At 40.1% G+C, this 23,038-nt stretch overlaps 1 protein-coding gene across 1 annotated transcript; it reads left to right on the plus strand.

Moving 5' to 3' along the window:
- Positions 1–14,479: 14,479 nt before the first annotated feature.
- On the plus strand, positions 14,480–17,662 carry Sat1 (spermidine/spermine N1-acetyltransferase 1). Its single transcript, XM_059250244.1, has 6 exons — positions 14,480–14,735; positions 14,962–15,013; positions 15,143–15,226; positions 16,648–16,749; positions 16,844–16,884; positions 17,136–17,662. Exons 1-6 carry the CDS (start codon positions 14,670–14,672, stop codon positions 17,304–17,306), a joined length of 516 nt encoding a protein of 171 aa, XP_059106227.1. The 5' UTR covers positions 14,480–14,669; the 3' UTR covers positions 17,307–17,662.
- Positions 17,663–23,038: the final 5,376 nt, after the last annotated feature.

Below are 23,038 nucleotides of genomic sequence, written 5' to 3' on the forward strand. Positions count from 1 at the left end.
ACAACATCTAATACACTTTATGCTAATTTAAAAATAATTTAGAAATGCTAAACAAAAATTAATAATAATAATAATAATGGCTTTTGATAACATGCTTAACTGCTGATGTGCCCTGTAACTGGCAACTTTTAGGCTCTTAATTAGGTTCAGAGAAAAAAGTATATAAGCTTAAGGTATGGTAACTAAAGTGTTATAAGCTAACATACCTTCTTTGCTAAGGTGTGTGAATTCATTCAGTTAGTTAATATTTACATATTTTCTGGCTTGGGATAAATTTTGAACATTCCTGTTTGACTGTTGGTTTTAAATCTCACTTTCAGGCAGTTTTCTAATTTTATTCAGTTCCAGTTCCATTACAAAACCCACACAACCTCCCCATTTGTAACAGCATAGGATTTCAGGGCTCCCTTCCCCTGATCTGTTACCTACTTCAGATCTTTGCACATTATACAAAATTGTAGGCAGTTCTAAATACAAATTGTCTCTTTTAGAAACAGATAAACAGAACAGATTTGATTTGCTAGTTTGAGTCATTAGAAGTAGATGATATCATTAGCAAAATTGATACATTTTCTTGTGCAAATGATTATTTAGTTGTTACTCATCTCATTTTAATTACCTCAGAATTACATGCTGATTTAGGATTTCTTTTGGTCATTTCTTACCAGTAACAACAGTAATCCTTCACTTCTGTTTGTCCCATCTGTTTCTTTTCCCTCTTAGAATGTGTGTGTGTGTGTGTGTGTGTGTGTGTGTGTGTGTGTGTGTGTGTGTGTAAACATGTGCCATGTATGTGGAAATCAGAGAACAAATTTCAGTAGGCAGTTCTCTCGTCCACCAAATAGATCCCAATGATAAAACTCAGGTGATCAGGCTTGGTAGCAAGCACCTTTACCCTCTGAGCCATCACATCAGCCCCAAAATAGGATACAGAGAGCAAAATAGAAGTGGATTTACGGGATTATAGTGAAGCTCCACCTCCAGCTACTCTTTCAGACTCTTGGCCATGCTGATTTATCTTTATGAATTTGGAACTGTGAATTGTGTTACATTAATATATACTAACAAAAGTAAATGAAGGGGCTGGAAAGATGGCCAGCAGTTGAGAGCATTTGCTGCTCTTTCATAGGACCAGAGTTTGATTCCCAGCACCCATGTCCTGCTGCTCACAGACATCTGTAACTCTAGTTCCAGTGGCTCTGACACTTCTGGCTCCTCAGGCACCTGTATTCATTCATTCACTCACTCATTCATTCTCTCTCTCTCTCTCTCTCTCTCTCTCTCTCTCTCTCTCTCACACACACACACACACACACACACACACACACACACACACCCCTACACATAATTAAAAATATTTTTTGACTACTGAACCTCTGTTGACAACTCTACGTATTTTTCATTTTTAACCACAGATAGAATCAGAAAGTAGATTTGAAAGAAAGTTTGGGAAATTGTTCTTTATGCTAACCTGCTCACATTATAACATTAGAACTGCATTACTCCTATCCTAAGCGAAAATTTGTTAGACGTGCCTGAAAAAAAATTAATAAGAGAGAGAAAGGAAAAAAGTTGAATGAATTCATATATTCCACATCATGGGCTTTTAAATATATTCTCCTACTTTGTCATTTGTGTGTTTTGTTTATTTGTTTATTTGTTGAGACTGGATCTCCCAAATAACTCTTACTGGCCTGGTGCTCTTTATACAGCCCAGGTTGGCTTCAAATTCACCATCCTTTTGCTTCTGTGTCCCAAGTGTTATGATTATGGGAGTGTACCAACATACCCAGCTACCCTTTTTTTTTTCTCTAAACTTTCTTTAAAAATTTTCCAAGTGTGACTTACAGTTGAAGGTTAATTACATTATAGATGAGATGTGATTATAAAGTGAGATAGGGTTGTAAATAATTTATCCTAGGTGATATGTTCTTGATTGGACCTTGTTCACATGATGTCTAGCCAGACAGATAAAATGCTCCAAGCAAAGGGAAATATCACTGATTATGTGACCTCTGTGATGATTCCCAAGTGTATATCCTTTAGGACAGACCTCATTGATTGGTTGGCAGACATCAAAATAAGAATCATTGTACATTTATTATTGCTGAGGAAGTTCGATATGTCACAAAAGGGCAATGATTATGACAATTAGGAGAGAAAACAAGACATAGCAATGGAATATGTATGACACGAAAGCACAAGGAGAGACTATTTATATAGAGAAAGGGAACCTGCAAGGAAGGGGCAAGGGATATGCCAAGGCAGTAAAAAAGAAATAACAACCAAGTATAATGATATATGTGTATGAAAATGTCACATGGAAACCCATTATGTTGCATGCTAATTAAAAGATCTTTTTAAATAAAAGAGTGATCCTGTGTAAGGCCAGGATAAAACACAGGTTGAGGAATAACTCCTAAACCAGTTGCACCATTCACAGCTGTTCTTCCTAATACAAAAATAGATGTAATCTTTATGTCATCAGGTAGCAAGGAAGGAACAGACAATTAGAGGATGACTACTATATCCTAAGCACTCTATATCTTTAAATCATTTAATATTCATAACCAGGGGAAGAAGGAAAGTATAATTGTGAACTCTATGTTTTATGTATATACAGAACGAAATTCAGGAACCTTGTCCAAAATCACAGTCACTGGCAGCACTTAGATCTGCATCTAAGTTTGCCTGACTTCAAAACTCCCTGCTCCTTCAGCCATTGCAAGTACACTTAGGTCCATTCTGCAAAACCTACTTCCTGAGTCCATGTTGGCATGTTCTCAGTCACCTGTCATTCCACCATTGGATGAAGAGTGTGTATGTACCCTCTATTAAGAACATACTGTAAGAGCTGTGGACCATTTTCATAGTGTCAGGACAGTGCTCTCCTTAGAAAGAAGGATGGATCTGTGATGACTAAACTCACCAACTAGATCTCCCTTCAGCTAAAAGCCCTGTTTCCTCCAGAATTCTCCTTCTGTAAAATGATGTGGACAGGGGCAGTCTCTTCAAGTAGCAGGATCCTACTGGTATTGTCTGTCTACTCAGCCTGGGCTATAGGCATTAATGATTCATACTGCAAAATTCTAAGCAGTTTCATTTTGGGGTTGCAGGAAGAAGGAGGGAAGTAAGGCAGAGGAAGAAGGCTTAGGAAGATGAAGTTATGGAGACAGTAATTTTCAACCATATTCCCTGTTGTAATTTTAAAAATATGTACATGTGGGCCATAGTGACATATAATATCAGCTCTGGGGAGACAGGAGTCTCAAGTTAAAGGCCAGCCTGAACTATATAGTTGCACCCTATCTCAAAAAAATCTAGAAAAAAACTAAGACATGTACAGAGCTGAGATTTAGTTCTGTGGTACACATGAATTCATGCTTCACTCTCCCAGCACCACAGAATAATCACAAAAAAACAGACATATACTGGAGGAACTTAATTTGTGAGATATGGACCAAATGTGTTGATTGTTTGGTTTTCATCTTAGCTCTAGCTTATCATTTTTACAAGGAGATATATTATACTCCTGTGCTGCAATTACAAAGGAATATAATAAAAGATCGACTAAGTAAAAATCAGGAGACTAGCTGTATTTCTGACTTTGCCGCCATCTAACTGAGTGACCACAGACTAGTACTTTACCACCTTTAGGCTTCAGTTTTCCTTAGGGAATTGATGAGGAATTTAGATAATATAATCAATCACGAAGTTTTTATGCTTCTGTGATAACAGAAATCTCCATAACAGACATTGGAGGCACTGGAAAGAGCAAATCAGACATAAGCGTGATCTGGTTTTGACATCTGTCTCTTCATTGATTGCCAGGATTGAAGGAAAAAAAGACCCTTATGCTTCCAAATACTATTCATGTAGATTACCCTTATTTAGACTGACAAATCACTTCCTAGTTTTTCTGAATCTGCCTAATGGGAATGTATGATATCTTTCTCTATATAGCATCAAATATTTTCCTATAAAACAGCCATTCTGATATCTTTTTTTAAAAAAAAAACATTTATTATGTATACAGTATTCTGTCTACACACCAGAAGAGGGCACCAGATCAAATTACAGATGAGCCACCATGTAGTTGCTGGGAATTGAACTCAGGACCTCGGGAAGAGCTGTCAGTGCTCTTAACCTCTGAGCCATCTCTCCAGCCCCCATTCTGATATCTTAAATGCCAAACAGAGAACCTGATAAAAGGACATCTAGGACACTCAGAGCTGAGATAGCTTTCCACAAACAGGCATAGATGACTTCATGAGGGAAATGACTACAGCAAAATTTACAGAAGTCTTCATGTCTGCCATAATCTATCAATGCATAAAACATCAAACATAGTTTGAAGGTTTCTCCTTAGGTTTGTAATAAACAAACTTATGCCTTCTATATAGTGCATTTATTTTTATATGCTTCTGTTTAACAGCATATGCTATATGTTTACATACATGCTGGTATTTTACTGTAAGAAATATAGCTCTCATCTCAAATTGGTGACTTTTTTACTTATACTAATATATATTTTATTCCAATTATAGGATACTTAATGTATTTCTAGTGGTTCATTTTAATCACCATATACATAAAATCTTTCTTTTTTCCTCCGTGCTGGAGATGGTACCTAGAATTTCACATACATTAGGCAAGCACTCTACCATGGAGCTACATCCCCAGCATGAATTGGGAATTTTAAAAATATATCATATTAGTATTACAGAACTATGGGTTTGACTTAACAGTTGAAAAAATAGAGTATTGACATTGGACTGTTGAAACTAATTCACAACTACAAGAAAACATTTGATTTTTAAAAATATGATCAATATGAGTGAATAATTATGAATAAGGCAATACTAGAAACTAATGCATGAGTAAATAAGATAATTTTTCATCAACAACTGCTCATAATTTTGCCTTTAGAAACCTGGAAGAGGGCCAACAAGATAACTCAGTGGGTAAAAGCACTTGCCACATAAGCCTGAGGACCTAAGTTCAATTCCCAGGACCTACAAGGTAGAAAGAGACAAACTGACACCCAAAAATTGTCCTCTCAGCTGCACATATGTGCCATGGCATGCACACACACACACACACACACACACACACACACACACACACACACGGACAGACAGACAGACAATAATACTAATGATGATAAATACACACATACACACACAGAGACAGACACAGACAACAATAATACTAATGATGATAAATATGTTTTTTTTTAAGAAAAAAGGAAGAAATAGTTTTTTCCTTTTTTTTTTTTGCTTTTGTGGTAGTAGTGTTGACCCCAGGGGCATGTAGACACTAGCCACGTGCTCTACCACTGAGCTATACCTACACTTCCCTTTATATTTCATTTGAAGACAGGATCTCACTAAATTATCCAGACAGGCTTTGAACCTGTGATTCTCTTGCATCATCCTTGTGAGTGGCTGGGTCAAAGATGTGTGCCACCACACTCAGAAAAATTACTGTGTTGAATTTCAAGCATTCTGATAACTTGTGCCATTTCACAGCTTCTTCAACACTAACTTGAATTACTGAAATAAATTACTCTAAAGGAACAAAGTTCTTTTCTTGTCTGAGATGGTTAACAATAGCCAACTTGAGGAGTTCCCCATGGAAATCATTTTTATAGGTAGGCATGGCAAGAGTTCCCATGGACATTTTCACGTTCCTGTAGTATGGGTTCCATCCTAGGCTCACAACCACCTTATGGACATAAACATACTCACTTCCAACAGTACTCCAAGTTTAATACCATTTTGTATTAGTTAATTATACCACTGTTGCAACAACAAACCTGACCAAAGCAAGTTAAGGATGAAAGGAAGGGTTTATTTTGGCTCACAGTTTGGAGGTCCAGTCCATCATATCAGGGATGGTCTAGCAAGAAGAGCTTGAGTCAGAAGAGCACAATGAATGTTCATGGTCAGCTATCTCCATTTCTTGCAGTGAAGACCCAAGGCCACAGAATGGTGCTGCCTGCATTTGGGGTGGGGTGTCCTCACCTCAGTTAGCCCTCACAGGCTTCCCCAGAAGCTTATCTCTTAGGAGATTCTAGATGCTGTCAAGTTAACAGTCAACATTAACCGTCAGAGAGCTGATACATGAGCTGGAAAACTGTCTATTACCTTTCCAGGAAGATTAATTGTGGACATGCTCAGCAACTTGGAGCCCCACACAACCTGGCCCAAAGGCACAGCAATTTACCCCATGATGTCTTCTGCTGGGGATACAGGCTGGGCCCATTTCATGGGTCCAGTGAGGGCAGTTTCCAGATCAGTTGCAGGTTATGAGAAATAACTGTCAACAAGGTGGGCGTGTCACAGGCTGGAAGGCACCAAAAAAGATGTGGCAGTGGGTTTGTCACACCACTGAATTTCATACTTTTTAATTGTATAGAACTTACATGAGAAAGCTAGGTGATTGTAAAAAAAAAAAAAGGTGATAATGTATTGAAACTGAGATTAAGTGAAGAAGTATGACAGAGTGGAACATGACTGTAATTCTGTTAGTTAGGAGATAGGCTGCCACAAGTTTGAAGCCAACCTGTCTAAACAGCAAGATCTTGCATCAAAAATCAAAAAGAAGGTAACCTCTACCACCCTACCCAGTACCCGGACTTCTGACATTCTCCTCCAGGATCTAGCCTGAAGAGTACCCCTGAGCTCCTCATCCATGGTTTTTCTGCAACTCACCAGACTGAGCCTGGGTCCCACATACAGTTCACTAGCCTAGTTTGGCCTCCCCTGCCTGCACCACAAAGGAGCTCTAAGCTTGGGCCAGGATCTACCCTGCCTATCCTCAAACCCCAGAAATCTCTTATGACATAACATCCTTTCCATTGAGCTAGATCTTCTCTCCCACTCGAGGTTTGGAACAAGAATCATGTCCTGTACACCAGCCTAGTCGCCTCTGTCCACCTGACTTTATGCCATCCAAGCTATTTCCAACCTCTAGACTCAACCCGTGTCCCACATTTTCTCTTCTTCCCCAACCTGCTCTATCCGCAACAAACTCAGGACTAACAACAAAGCCCACATGCCAATATATCATTGCTAGAATACCAACAATATTAAAGATCAAGCCAGCATCCGGTGGTGATATTGTGTTTCCCAATATATTGTGCACCCTAATAAACTTATCTAGGGGTCAGAGAACATAACAGCCACTAGATATAGAGGCCAGAAAATGGTGGTATAAGGTGGCATACACACCTTTAATCCTAGCATTCCAAAGGCAGAGATCCATCTGGATCTGAGTTCAAAGCCACACTGGAAACAGCCAGGCATGGTGACCCACACCTTTAATCCCAGGAACTGATGGCAGGAAGCAGAAAGGTATATAAGGTGTGAGGACCAAGAACTGGAGCCTGATTAAGCTTCAGGCTTTTGAGCAGCAGTTCAGCTGAGATCCATTTGGATGAGGACTCAGAGGCATCCAGTCTGAGGAAACAGGATCAGCTCTGGAATTGGCAAGGTGAGGTGGCTGTGGCTTGTTCTGCTTCTCTGATCTTTCAGCATTCACCCCAATACCTGGTCCAGGTTTGTTTTATTAATAAGACCTTTTAAGATTCACATTACAGTATCCTCTGTCCATCACTTACCAGTTCTGTACAAATGTTTGCCAATGAGAATTACCTAGATGAACTCCAGACACATAATTTAAATGAACAATCACAAATTTCATCACAGAGTTTAAGAAGTTTAAAGAAGATTTGAAGAAACAGATCAATAGAATCGAGGATAAAGGGCGGAAGGAGAGCTATCCAAGAAAACACAAACATAAGGCTGGTAGAAAAGATGAAGGCAACACATGACTTGGGAACAGAATTCAATTAAAAGATAGAAACACTGAAGAGGACTCAAGCTGGAATGAAGTTGGAATTGAAAAACCCAATAATTCACTAGAAAACTCAAAGGAAAGCCTCATAAATAGAAAGAATCAAGCATGAGATAGACCATCAGGATTCAAAGGTAAAGTAGAAAATTTAGACCAAATAAGCAAGGAATGTGAAAAAATTAAAAACATAGGAAAGGAACATATAGGAAATGTGGGACAACATGAAAAGACCAAACCTCCTAATTCTAGGCATAGATGAGGGAGAAGAATTCCAAGTCAATGGCATTGACCAGATTGTCAACAAGATCATTATTTTAGTTGCTGTTCTACTGCTGTGACCAAGGCATGCATACATGCATACAAGTAACATACAGGCAGAACAGTTCTCTGTGTGTGTGCACTGAAGAGCAATTAATGTAAAAAGAGGCCATGGATTTGAAAAAGAGCAGGGAAGGGTATAGGAGGGTTTGGAGGGAAGAAAGGAAAGGGATAAATATAAATATAAATAAATAAAATCATATTTGTAAGGTGACAAGCAATGAATGTCACTCATAACAAGCACTATGAAGTTCTATTTGCTGGCTATGTGTATAGCTCAGTAGTCAAACACTTCTATAGCAGGCAAGAAGACTGGGTTTGATCTCAGTACTACCAATCAATGAATGAATGCATGCATGAATGAATGAATGAATGAAATATGTTGCATGCACACATTTCTTCTTTGGCTGTAGCATATACCTATAACAATTTTTGAAGGAGACTATTACAGGGTTCCAGTTTTGTCAGTTTTAAGGTCATAGGCCCCCTTTAATCTTCTTGCCTGCTTCTAACTCTATCAGCCTTCCATGAGAAATGACTCACACCAAAGTACTGTACTTCCAGAGTGAGTTCTCAGGCAATAACCTTTGTGCTGGCCAGAAGACTCTGCCAAATATCACATACACCAGGGCAAAACAGAAGGCTGCTCCTTGTTGCTTAGACAAAATTGGGGCTGCTTGGGTGGAGTTTACTCTCTTGCATTTCCCTCTTTGAAGTATCCTCTATTTTCTTGAATTTTCTCTTAACACTTAATTGCCAGTTTGCAAATGGTACAAAGACTGGTAAGCTGGATCCTGAACTTTGAAATCTGTTACATGTACCCAGAGGCCATAGGGAAAAGTGGGGGTGTCTTATACTTTGAGTACTAACAGGCAATTATTTTCTATGATCTTCTTATTGGGTAACTTCCATACCCAGATTCAAAGTGCTGATATTTGAGGAGGCCTGAGGTGGTTGATTGCACTTTTCAGATCTCCTCCATATTTATGAGGAGTTAGAGCCTTGATCTCTTGAGTTGATGGATGAGCAATAATCTCCCCTTAGGACATCACATCAGGAGGCATGATCAGACTGGAGATAAGTCACACAGGCTGGGTTACAAACTGTCCTGCACCATAGTTCTAATTGTAGCTGTTGTTTTCATCCAGGAGGCCGAATTCCACCACAACTAGACTCTCTAGAGCCTCAGTTATTGACCTGAAAGTCTCCAGAAAATAGGAATTGTGCTTATGAAATACTGGAGGCAAGTGACTTTATAAAGAAAAAAAAAAGACTTACTTAGCTTACAGTTTTAGAGGCTAGAAATTCAAACAACATGATAGGCTGTCTTACCTCATGGCATAAATGCATGTGTATATGTGTCTATGTGGTATCTCTCTCCCTCTTTAAAGACTACCAAGATTCACTTGAAGGGGCTGCATCAACCTTTACCTCCTAGTTATACTGCTTGTTGCTTGTAAGGTGTGTGTTTGGAGAGGGGACAAAAAGTTGATATCATGTGTCTTTCCATCTCACTCTCCACCTTGTTTTAAGTGTCTCTCAGTGTAACTGGAACCTATTGATTGGGCTAGACTCACTGGCAGTAAGCCTTGTGGATTTTTCTGTCTCTGCCTCCCCAGCACGGAGATTACAAGTTCATGTCACTTGTGAAGTTTTTCTTTTCCATATGTGTTGAGGATCAAGCTCAGGTATTCATGTTCAAGGCAAACACTTCAATAACTGAACCATCTCCCTTGCCTCTGACCTTGGCTAGGGCTTCATGCTTGCAAGGCAAGCACTCTACCAGTGAGCTACATCCCCTGCCCTGTTTCTACATTGTTAATAGCATTAACAGATGATAGATATAAATCATATTCAAAGCACACTGATAGACATAATTAAGTATCTGTTATAAATTCACTAAGTATCAGCCCTTTCAAAACATGGCCCAGTAGATTCATTAGCAGACTCCATGATTCTGCCTCCTAGTACTTATGCCTTTGTGTACTCCCATCCCCTTCATGTGGCTGGGACCTGTGACTTGCTTTTAACTAGTACAATGTGGGATGGGCGATAAGATGCCATTCTCACAATTACGGCACATTATGTAAGACTCTAATGTGTCAGATAAAAGCAAAAAAGAGACAGCAATCCATCAAACTACAAAACTTAAAGTAACAGAAACAATCAAGAATAAAAAGGCAACCTTTGCAGTAGAAGAAAACATTTGCACACCAATACCTGTAGACAGCCATTATCAAAAAAGAAACAACCAGAAAATAGCAAGTGGTAGTTAAGAATATGGGGAAATTGAAACCTTTGTACACCATTGATGGGACTATACATTGTGCAGCCACTATGAGAAACAGTAGTAAATACTCCAAAACGAATGAATGAGATGGAACAATCTCACTTCTTAGTTAAAACCTGTAAAGAATTTAAAGTCAGGTGCGGTGGCTTCTAATCTCAATAAGGATAAGGCAGGAAGATTGTCAAAAGTTTGAGATCAGCCTGGACAACACAGGACCATACAGGAAGGAACTCAGTTTTAGAGGAAGATAATCTTGTCTTGTGCTAAAACAGGGATGAAACTTGAGGGCATTATACTAAGTAAAATGAGCTAGTTCAAAATAAATAAATATGTAAATAAATTGACAAACTTTGTGTGATTTGACTTACATAGTCTGTTAAAAGTAGTTCAAACTCTTGGAAATGAAAAGTAGAACATGGCTAGCAGGAACTAGATAGAAAGGGAAAAGGGAGAGTTATTATTCCTGAGCATAGAGTTTTAGTTTTGCAAGATGAGAAAGTTCTGGAGTGCTTCAACTGTTGTTATACTATGCACTTAAAATAGCTTATCGAAAAGTAGGCATCATGGTGGTTAACAACTTTAATCCCAGGACTTGGTAGGCTGAGGCAGGAGGTCACAAAAAGACCTTGTCTCAAAACAAATCTAAACTAAAAATGTTTTAGATAATAAATTTTATGTAAGGTGCTTTTACTCAAATAGATTCTTTGACTGTCTAGTTAGTTACTCAAGAGACTTTGCTGGCCACATTGGGTAAGACCATATGGCAAGGAAATACAGTCACTCTCTAGAAACCCTAAACAGCCTGCAAGAGCTGAGGGCAGCCTCCAGCTAATAGCTGGCAAGAAACTAAGGCCTTCAATCAAGAAACGAATACTACAGGGCATGGTGAGATGGCTTACTAGTTAATAGTACTTCTTGTTCTTCCAGAAAAACCTGAGTTCTGATCCCAGCACCCCCATAAGGCAGATCACCACCACCTGTAACTCTAGATCTATGGCAGTGCTTCTCAACCTTCCTAATGCTATGATCCTTAAATACAGTTCCTCATGCTGTGGGGACCCCAACCATAGAATTATTTTGTTGCTGCTTCACAACTGTAATTTTGCTGTTAACGACTTGTAATGTAAATATCTGATATATGACCCAAAAAGGTCATAACCCACAGACTGAGAACACTTCTCTAAGATATCTGATGCTTTCTGGCTTTCTCAGGTATCTGTACTCACATTCAGACACACACACACACACACACACACACACACACACACACACACAAAGGCATACACATAATTAAAAAATAAATCTGTTTAGAGATGAACACTGCCAAGGTCAATAATTTAAGTGAACTTGGACTTGGACTGTTCCGTGCAGGAATGCAGCTTAGCTGACACAATGAGGAAAGGATCAGTGCAGCCATGCCTGGACTCTTGAACTGTACATTCTGCAACAATAAACGTGTGTTATTTTAATCAACTGAGTGTGTGGTGATTTTTTATGTGGCAACAGATAACCAGTACAAAAGGGAAGGCATGGGACAACCTGTTTCCAAATAATTGACTTCTGGGGGCATGTTCCACATGAAATATCCTAAATATCTTTGGAGCATTGAATTTTGTGGAGGCTTGAAATGAGACAAGGAACCAAAACCACTACTTTGGCCATTTTTATTCCTTCTACCTTCCCCATCTTTCCACCTCAGTGATAGGAATTCCCTTTCTCTTAAAGACTCAAATCCGTTATAGTAAACTACAAACACATCTCTAAAAGTAAACTATCCACCTTTAGGACGCGTTTTAATACTTGGTGATCTTTGATAATCCCCAAATTCCTCATATAAGATTCAACAAGTTGAAATGTTAACTCATTAACCAAATAAAAGTTCCCTAAATGCTAGGCTTAATCACCATCCTTAAACACTGCCAACTTAAATAGAAAAGTTTTGCTTCAGCAGGAAGCTATTCTTGATTCTGAGTCATGTAAGTCTAATGTATTGCTAGCAGTAAATAGATAACAAAACTCCTGGAAGTGCTCCAGCATTCTAAACAGAAGCAAAGGAGGGAAGGGCCTGGTCATCCATGTCAGGAAAGACATCACTGGCATTAACTCATGTAGAATGAGTGCTATTTTTAAAGCTGTTTGGGAAAAAAAAACATTGCATAAGCTCTCATGGTGACTCACTAATGCATTGAGTCACAGGAAAGTGGGAGGGGTAACAGAAAATGCCTTTCAGCTTTCATTTCTACATACAGGATATTACTAGTTAATAAAGACAAAGTCACTTACTAAATGTTAGGAGTGGCCATGTTCAACACCTCACAGGACAGACCTGATGTTGGAGACCATCTGATGCTTTCTCTCACTACAAAAAAAAAAAAAAAAAAAGCCTGATTGATTATGGAACCCAGGCAAGGCCATGGAAGCAGGGCTCTCAACAGGGTCTGTTCAAGAAAGTCTGCAAAAGAAAAGTCATTCCTTAGAGACTTGGATACTTATTCCAGTAGACATGATCCAGGAATATGCAAACCCCACTGTCCCCAAATATTTTGACTTCCGGACATCTACAATTTAGTGACTCCAGTGAGCTTACCTATGAAAAGCCTAGAAAACGTAACACAGAGGGACACATTCTTGTAGTCATTTAAGTAGTGATATCACCACACACTCTAAGTTTAGAATTATTTCAAAATAAAAAGTTGAAGGAAACAAAAGAAGTACATGGACTGGAGCAAGTAAGGGTCACACCAGCTTTCCACAGCAAAGGAAGCCAGGAGGTGGTCAGATATCAGTGTGCTGAAAGAACACTTCCAAACCTCAAAATCTATTAGCAGTGAAAGAAATCCTTCAGTAATGTAAGATGACATATATAATGCACAAAACCAAGAAAGTTTTCATTAAAGGAAATTATGAAGTATATCCTTCAGTCAGAAGGAAAGTCCACAGTGAAGAACAGAGGTTTGTTTAAGAAGGAAATAAGGAAGGAGAAGTAAAAAAGAAATTTAAATCTAGCCATTGCAACAGTGGTTCTTAACCTTCCTAATGCTGTGACCCTTTAATGCAGTTCCTCATGTTGTGGTGACCCCCCCAACCATAAAATATTTTCATTGCTATTTCATAACTGTAATTTTGCTACTGTTATGAACTGTAACATAAATATCTGTTTTTTGATGGTCCTAGGTGACCCTTGTGAAAGGGTTGTTTGACCTCCCCCCAAGGTCTCGACCCACAGGTTGAGAACTACTGCACTAGAAGGAAATACATTGACTTATCCTAAGAATTGACCTTAGAAAATTCGAGAGAATACAAGAAAAGCAGGGCATAGTGGTACACACTTTTAATCCTAGCACTGAGGAGGCAGAGGCAGGCAGGTCTCTGTGATCTGTGAATTCTAGGACAACCTGTTGTACACAGTGAGTTCCAGGATAGCCAAGACAACACAGAGAGACCCTGTCTCAAAAACAAAACAAAAAAAGATCCAGACGCGCGCGCGCGCACACACACACACACACACACACACACACACACACTCACTCCTTTAGTCATGAAAACGATGACATCACCTCACAGCAGTGAACTGCTTGTGGAAAATTACAGCAAAAGGGGAAAAGGAAAAAAATTATACCTCCGGACCACACTTTGAGAATGGCTGCTCTAATCTTTCTGTCATCCCCTAAAGCCAGGCTTTGTGAGTTTGCTTTACTCCGCAATGTCGGGGGTCACAGAGGCAATCCTCATTTTCTATTTACAAAGGTTACTAGGGCACATGCGGGCACTCAGGCTTCCTGGACCGGTCCACCAGGCGCCGCTAGAGGACTCGAGGCTGGCTCCGGCGCCCCTCGCCCTGCCCCGCCCTCCCGATTTGCGCCATCGGTTTCACAGTCACGAGAAAGCCAGGAAGTGGGCCGTGCCCAGAAAAGAGGGTCGGGCTCCCACGGACTCGCAGCCTTACTGGTTGTGATCTCTCTGTCTCACAACCCCGAGGAGGAGCTTCTGCGGACTTAAAAGGCAAGGCTTTGCCCCAGTTTACTGCGTAGCTCTTCAAAGCAAGTCTGCCAGTTTTCTGTCTTATTCTGAGGTTCGCCGGGTCATGGTGCCAGCCTGACTGAGAAGAGGACGCTCCCGGGAGACGAATGAGGAACCACCTCCTCCTGCTGTTCAAGTACAGGGGCCTGGTGCGCAAAGGGAAGAAAAGCAAAAGACGAAAATGGCTAAATTCAAGATCCGTCCAGCCACTGCTTCCGACTGCAGTGACATCCTGCGACTGATCAAGGTAGGGAAAAGGCCGGGTTCTCCGTAGGGCGGAGGGTGGGGGAAGCTGCGTTTCCTGGGAGTCCACTTATTCGGTTCTGAGATGTTGCCCAGCCCGCCTACCCCAGCCCGGGTCAGGTTCCGCGCCAGTCACCACCCGACCCCGCCTGCCCCATTTCCCCTTCTGTGAGCTGGCCGGGCTGGACAGGACTTTCATTGTCCTTTCTTTTTGTATGTATTATTCCCAGGAACTGGCTAAATATGAATACATGGAAGATCAAGTAATGTTAACTGAGAAAGGTAACAAAGTCATGGCCGGGGGTGGGGATGGGGTGGGGTGGGGTAGGGCTAGGAGTGGAGCAGGGAGGAAACAAGCTGTTACCTGACACTTACAAAGTCAACACTGTCTCCTCCTCCCCCATGTTACAGATCTCCTAGAGGATGGTTTCGGAGAGCACCCCTTCTACCACTGCCTGGTTGCAGAAGTGCCTAAAGAGCACTGGACCCCTGAAGGTAATGCCTTTTCCCTGTCCAGAAGCCAGAGAGAGCGAGTGTTGTATCAAAATCGTAGAGTCTACTGTGCAGAACCCGTGACTACACGGGCAGAAGTTACTGAGAAGTTGGCCAGAAATAACAGCCAGCCAGTGTACAAATGACTGAGGAAAAAGAAAATGTATGCGCAGTACTTTATAATAGGGCGGGTTAAGAGAGCTGTTTGAGCAAGTAACAGACTGCTGTGGAAACCCGGAAAAGTTAGGTATAATGTCATTTATTGTAATTCGGTTTCATAAAAATGGTTTTTGTTTGACCCTAACCTAACCTTTTTTTGTAATTGTGTTAAATCACATTTTTTTCTTTAATTTGTCCCAATCCTCAGGTTACAGTCTCTAGCTTCGCCATGTACATGGCCCTTCTGTGTACATGGATGGGCGGGGAGGTAACTAAAAGATCCTTTACACAATAAAGTAGATGATCATGATAAATGAGGTAAGGTCCTATTATCACACACTTAAAACATGGTAGATCAGAAACTTATATTCGCTTCCTGTCTGTTTGCAAAGAAATAGAAAATGGCTAGAAAGTTTAATTTGCAACCATTGCCTTCATTTGGAATTGAATTGACACTCCTCATGAGGGAGTCAATTTTTAATTGTTTTTTATTTTTATTTTTATTTATATATTTTTTTGGTGACCCTTGTTGACTGGTCAGAACAGGGCTAAAAGGGGAAGTTGTTTGGGTGGATGCTTTCTTCAGTTTTCTTCTGACGTCTGTTCCCTAGGCTAGGCGGTAATCAGAACACCCAAGGGATGAGTTAGCTTTTAAAAGTACGTGGGTGTTACGTAACACCTGTTTCTCGTTACTGCTACTTCTCCTGCCTTAAAAATTGGGGAAAGTAAACTGGAAATGTATGTGTGGGAAGGCAAGTTCTGAAAGTAAACTTTGTACTTTTGGCCTGGTGTTCAAACTGTAAGGAAGCAAGAGTTGGTATACTACAAATATTTCCTCTTCTAAACTGCTGTGTAAACCCAACTTTTGCCAAGCTGACATACCAGTATGTCATTAGGATGTGAATAATGTGTGTGTTTAGTTTAAGTCCGTGGCAATTTTGCTCTGGCAAGTAATGAAAGTGTTCTCACTTCCTGAGTGTGAGTGCAGCAGACTGCAGACTGGCCAGTCCACAGGTGTAGCCTAGCTTCAGCTAGCTCTAATGTGTGCTGTTTGCAAATACATGTCTGAGACCAGAGAGATCGTCCATCATTGGTCTGCACTGTGCTAGCATAAACATGAAGAGGCAATCCCGTTCATGGCTACTTGTTTCCGTGATGCATGCATGTATATTTTCTTAAAATCTATGATAGGCTTCTGATTCTGCCAATACAGCTTGAATGGTTTGTTTTTCTTCTCTGTATCTCATGGAATACTCTTATTACAGGACACAGCATTGTTGGTTTCGCCATGTACTATTTTACTTATGACCCATGGATTGGAAAGTTACTGTATCTTGAAGACTTCTTTGTGATGAGTGATTACAGAGGTACAGTTAACTTTGGTATTGGAGGCAGTTTAAAGAGAAATTGGAGTTCTATGGCATTAAAATGACTAAGTTAAATTGTATTTCTTTCTTTTAGGCTTTGGTATAGGATCAGAAATTTTGAAGAATCTAAGCCAGGTATGTTCACCAGCATTTCACTGTATACCCCAGGCTGATCTAGTATTCATTATTGTAGGCCTGGCTGGCCGCAAGCTTGTCTCCACCTCCCTAGTGCTGGGATTATAGTTGTGGCCCAACACACCCAGCTGTCCTAGACTTAGGCTTCTGAATTTGTAAGAGTTTTTGGGTTATTGTAATGAATGAATCAAAATTGGGTCTTGGCAAGTGGATGAAATGTCACTGGGCTTATGTTTTCTCTCTTGTACTAGGTTGCCATGAAGTGTCGCTGCAGCAGTATGCACTTCTTGGTAGCAGAATGGAATGAACCATCTATCAACTTCTACAAACGAAGAGGTGCTTCTGACCTGTCCAGTGAAGAGGGATGGAGGCTCTTCAAGATTGACAAAGAGTACTTGCTAAAAATGGCAGCAGAGGAATGAGGAGTGCTGGTGTAGACGATGACAACCTCCATTATACTTTAGAATAAATTCTCAACTTATCTTGCTTTCTATCTCGTTTGTAGTGAAATAATAGCGTGAGCACCCATTCCAAAGCTTTATTACCAGTGGCGTTGTTGCATGTTTGAAATGCAGTCTGTTTAAAATGGCAGTCATGTATGTGGTTTGGAGGCAGAATTCTTGAACATCTTTTGATAAACAACAAGGTGGTGTGATCTTACTATATATGAAAAACAAAACTTCATTCTTGTGAGTCATTTAAATGTGTACAATGTACACACTGGTACTTAGAGTTTCTGTTTTGATTCTTTTTTTTAATAAACTACTCTTTGATTTAATTTTTCAGCATAAGCATTTTTACTAGTCCCGTCTTACTCATTTTTCTTGTAACCAAAATAATATATAAAATCAAAATACCCCTTCAACAGTTCTCAGGAGCTAGTGAACGTCAATGGTAGAGGTTGCCTGGTGTTTGCAATATACTGGGTTTCATCCTGGTGCCACAAAATAAAGAAGGGGGTTGGGAGAAAGTGGGTTGGGAAGGAAAGAAAGAAACTGAGTGATGCATGTAATGAATAAGCCCATTGTTGTACAAATAAAATGTGAAGGTGGGTTTATGAAACACTGAAAATCAGGAAAAAAACATCTTGTCCCCAGTGACCTCATCCCACACAAAATGCTTTTTGAAATAAAACTTAAGTGGGTCATTCTACTAATCAAGGAGGAGCAAAAGGCCGTTGTTTTTTTTTTTTTTTAAAGAGAAGATTGCAACTTTAAAAAGTTGTAAACAATAAGTTTGTCTCAACAAATCAGATGAACTGGCATCATTTGCAGAGGGTGAGCTTGAGGTACTGTGTTAACATAATGTCCTTCTACAGTAAAGACACAAAAGAAGTCTTTCAAACCACTAGGGAGAAGTAAGCAAATACTTTTCTCAGGGACTGAAAAGAGGCCTTTAAAATGCAAAGGGAAAAGACAGTTTTCTTAGATCTGTGAACTTTAATTACTCACTATATTGACCTGCATTATCAAACCCACCAATTTGCACGATTATAAAAATGATCATTGTTGAGAATCACTGAAAAGTAGTGTCCAAGATTAGTGTTTTCCAAAAGCAGTTATAGGATACCTGCAAAGCAGTAGGAAATACTCAGCTCTTCCACGGAAACAGATTTGGTTCTATATTCCTTTGGCTCAGTTTTGGTTACACCATTCTAGATTAGAAGGCAGCCATATAGAAACTTGTGATTGTGCATTTCATGTAATGCTTTGGGGTTTAATGGTAGCTCAGCATGTCATGAAAACAGGCATACAGAGTCATTCTCAGCCAGGGTCCTGCTTGGATGGCAATAACAGAACTGCTGGCAAAAATCAAAGGCTAACTGAACACAAAGAGCCTTGTGAAGAAGGAAGATATTTTGAAGGTTGTGTTTTGGAAACTGGGCCTCAGAGGAAAACAACTACATGCTGACTGTGGTTAAATATATGAATAAATTAACCCCATGAGTTTCTTTTGTCTTCACACCTTAAAGACACAGTGTTGGAAAGACAGAAGCACTTGTGAAATTTTGGTTCACACTTTAGAGGAGTCCCTTAAAAGTAGAAATCGAGAAACTCTGACCCCCATCAGTACATCTAATATTCAACTCAGTTGTAGTGATACTTCTTTCCAAACAGCTACAGAGCCAGGCACAGTAATGCACACCTAGGGAGACTGAGGCAAGGGTTCAAGTTTGAGGCCTGTCTGGCCTACACAAGGCGACTCTGTCTCAAAAGCAAACAAATCAACAACAATAACAAAAAACATCAGGGCATAGGAACACATGCCTGTAACTTCAATTGACAGGCTGAGGCAGGAGGATCACTTTTCTCCCATGAGTCTGTGGTTGATATATTGTGCACCCCAATAAACTTATCTGGGGGTCAGAGAACAGAACAGCCACAATATTAAACATAGAGTTTAGGCAGTGGTAGCACACGCCTAAACTAGCATTCCAGAGGCAGAGATCCATCTGGATCTCTGTGAGTTCAAAGCCACACTGGAAAGAGCCAGGCATGGTGACTCACGCCTTTAACTCTAGGAAGCGATGGCAAGGCGCAAAAAGGTATATAAGGCGTGAGGACCAGGAACTAGAGCCTGATTAAGCTTTTAGGCTTTTGAGCAGCAGCTCAGCTGAGATCCATTTGGATGAGGACTCAGAGGCGTCTAGTCTGAGGAAACAGGATCAGCTGAGGAATTGGTGAGGTGAGGAAGCTGTGGCTTGTTCTGTCTCTCTGATCTTCCAGCATCCACTTCAATACCTGACTCTGTGTTTTTATTTATAAGACCTTCTAACAATTCGTGCTACAGAGGTCAACCTGAGCAGCATAGTAAGCCATCTCAAAAAAGAAATTTATGCTGGGCAGTGGTGGCACACACTTTAGCATTCAGGAGGCAGAAGTAGGCAGATTTCTGTTAGTTTCAGGCCAGCCTGGTCTACAAAGTGAATTCCAGGACAGCCAGAATGAGAAACCTTGTCATGAAACACCTCCCCCTGCCAAAAAAAAATAAGGAAAGAAAAAGAAAGGAAGAAAGAGAGAGAGGGAGGAAGGAAGGAAAGGAGGAAGAAAGAAATTAATATATGTAAGCTTGAAGTCAATATGTGGATAAAAAACAGGTTATGAGGAAATTATCTACAAATAAACAACATGCAATGATAAGCCTAAAAGAAAAAAATAAAACAAGTCTGTGTAAACAATACTTCTGTAAAGATAACCTTTACACTGGAGGGACTGAGACAGGGGTTCAAGGACAGCATGGGCTATAATGTGAGCCTTTCTATTAAAAAATAATAAGACAATCTTAAGATTAATGTGTTGGTGCATTCTTGTAATCCTAGCACTTGGGAGGCAGAATCAGGAGGACCAGGAGTTAAAGGTCATTCTTGGCTACATAGTGAGCTTGAGGCCAGCCTGTGTCACATGAGACCTTGTCTCAAAAAAGCAGAAAGAATGACTGGGGAAACAGGTCAGGGGTTAAGAGCCCTGATGGCACTTATAAAGAACCAAATTCCAATTCTCAGCACCTATGTGGTGGTTCACAAACATCTCTAACTCCTGTTCTAGGGGGATCTAATGCCCTCTTCTGTCCAGTGTGAGCACTGCATTCACACGATACACAGACATACACACAGGCAAGACATTCAAACACACAAAATAAAAATAAACCTAAAAAAAATCCCAAAAGATTACTTTCAAATTATCTCTACTAAAAACTATGCCCAACATCATCATTTGAAAGGGATAGTATTTCAAGGATAAGGACTTTCCATTTATTACATCAAGATATTTTGGTGTTTACTTTTTTTTAATAGCTTTTATCTGCTCCATTTATGGTGTCCTCAAAGGTGTACAAAATCTCATAATTTTTCATATTATTAAAGCAAGAGATAAGCTGTATTTGTTTCTGAATGGTCAGCTATGAAGCCTTTCACTACTTATTAAACTATAGGATTGACAACAGAACCATGGTTTATCATCATTTGAACCAGACTCTCAGATCATGATATTTAGATTCCATGGACTGGTCTTTCTAAGGATCGAGAGTAGAGTCGCTCTCATAGAACTGCAAAAGAGACAATTCAGAAAAGAGCTGACCTTATGACCCACGAACACTCTAGACTCTCTCTTACCCCTTCCTTTCCACTGACTTCCAACAGGGCTCAAAATAGAGGATACTTAATTACTGCTCCTTGAGGCAAGAAGTGACTGATGGGGCTTGCTTGCTATGCCCTGGAAACCACCCATCACCTTTTGCTAGGAGTGAACTATCTTCATCCCTTACAGTGACAGGCCTCCTCTCCCTGTTCCTCTCCTCCCTCTCCCTTTCTCTCTCCCTCTCTCTCTCCTTCTCGATCTCCTCTGCCTCTCTCTGTCTCCCTCTTCCTTTTCCTCCCTCTCTCTCTCTCCCCTTCTCCCTCTCCCAGTACCTCTCCTTCTCTCTATCTGAGTCACAGGCAGCCATGTCTGCTAGAATCTCATTTGTGTTACTAGTACCATCTTGTTTTCTTGCTCCCTCATCATCTCTTCCTGTGAATTGTCACCTCAGAGTGACCTTGTGTTTCCTTCTCATCCTTTTTCTTTGTGCTTCCAGTCTGGCATCAATCCAGTAAGTTCAGACTGACAGCCCACACCTTTATTGAACGCACTTCCATGATCAACATATTTGTTGCCCCACCTATAAAAGGCCACCAGATAGATGTCCTGCCTCATAATAGTCCTCTCCCACCATCCTATTTCCTATTAGCTATTTCTTTTTGTGGTCTTAATATGCCCAATAAAATGTTTCAATAACTTCCCTCCTGCTAGTTATCAACACAATAACTAATAAGAGCTAATGTTCTCTAATCAGGCATTAAGTGTAATGGTTTTATGTATATGTATTATGTGTGTATATACATATGTGAGTGCAGGTGCCCACAGAGGCCAGAAGGGGGCATTAAATCCCTTGGGGCTAGAGTTATAGGCAGTTGTAAGCTGAATGTAAGTGCTGGGAACAAAACTCTGGACCTCTAGAATAGCACCAAAAGTTCTTAACCATCTCTCCAGACTCTCATTTTGGTTTTTTGAGACAGTGACTCCCTGTACAATCCTGGCTAGCCTTAACCTTGTGATTTCCCCTTGTTTCAGTCTCCCAAGCACCAGGATTGCAAGCTTGTTCCCCATATTCGGTTTAAGTTTAACAGTACATACATTATTATCTTATATAATTCTTACAAATATTCTATTCGATAGGGATTATTATTATTTCCTTCTTTATCAATTGAGACACGGTCTCCCTGTTAACTTTCATGAGTTGGCTCTTTCCTTCCACACTCCGGGTTCCAGGGGTTGTACTCAGGTCACCAGACTTGATGGCTACTGTATCACTGGCCCTAATTTACTGATATTTTAATGTGAATCCCAAAGGAGGATACAGCTGAGACTCACCAGTCTGGGTAATCAGCTTGGGCTAGAATCCAATTTATAACTGAAATGTAACCTTTTCAGGTCATGTTCATCCTGACCATCTTAGGACCACAAAGTTAACAGGAAGCTGTCTCCAAGGAAAGAACAAGTGAGTCATAACACACTGCATGATGGAGAACCTTCTCAAGTGTTTTAGAGAAGGATACTTTGGGAAAGGTGAGGCATCCCAATGTTCCAAAGGGTAGGGAATCCACAGAATGATCCTTGCTAAGCAACAACTTCCTTTCAGCAAAACATCTTCCCTCTCTTTGAATCAGTGTTGTTCACTTGAATTTTATTTACTCAGTAGTTTTATTTCTATTGACATGTAACTGTGTATTGGTTTAGGAACTGGAGTGTTGGCCCATCAGTTTTGCTGCTTTTTCAGAGGACTTGAGTTCAATTCCCAGTACCCACGTTGGGTGGTTCCCAACCACCTGTGATCCAATTTCAGGGGTTCTGACACCTTCTTCTGACCTCCATGGGCACCTGCACAGACATAGCATACACACACACAATAAACCTTTAAATGCATATTTTTACACTTGTATGGGGAACAGTAGATATAAAATGTTCATATCTAGTTGTATGTTTATAGTCACATAAAATAATTCTAATTACTACTGAGGGTCCATGAGAATTATAGTTCCTTTAAAGTGGCTCATGTTACTCAAATTTGAGAGATAACATTATAAGTAAGCATTATGCGAAATTATCTTTTCTATTAG

Source organism: Peromyscus eremicus, chromosome X (genome assembly GCF_949786415.1).
Source record: "Peromyscus eremicus chromosome X, PerEre_H2_v1, whole genome shotgun sequence".
Taxonomy (NCBI): domain Eukaryota; kingdom Metazoa; phylum Chordata; class Mammalia; order Rodentia; family Cricetidae; genus Peromyscus; species Peromyscus eremicus.

Excerpts from the sequence above, each read along its gene's own strand:
- Sat1 (XM_059250244.1), top strand. The coding sequence starts at position 14,670 with ATGGCTAAATTCAAGATCCGTCCAGCCACTGCTTCCGACTGCAGTGAC. Across the intron at positions 15,227-16,647 it reads AGAGCACTGGACCCCTGAAG|GACACAGCATTGTTGGTTTC; the intron begins GTAATGCCTTTT and ends CTCTTATTACAG. Across the intron at positions 16,885-17,135 it reads TTTTGAAGAATCTAAGCCAG|GTTGCCATGAAGTGTCGCTG; the intron begins GTATGTTCACCA and ends CTCTTGTACTAG.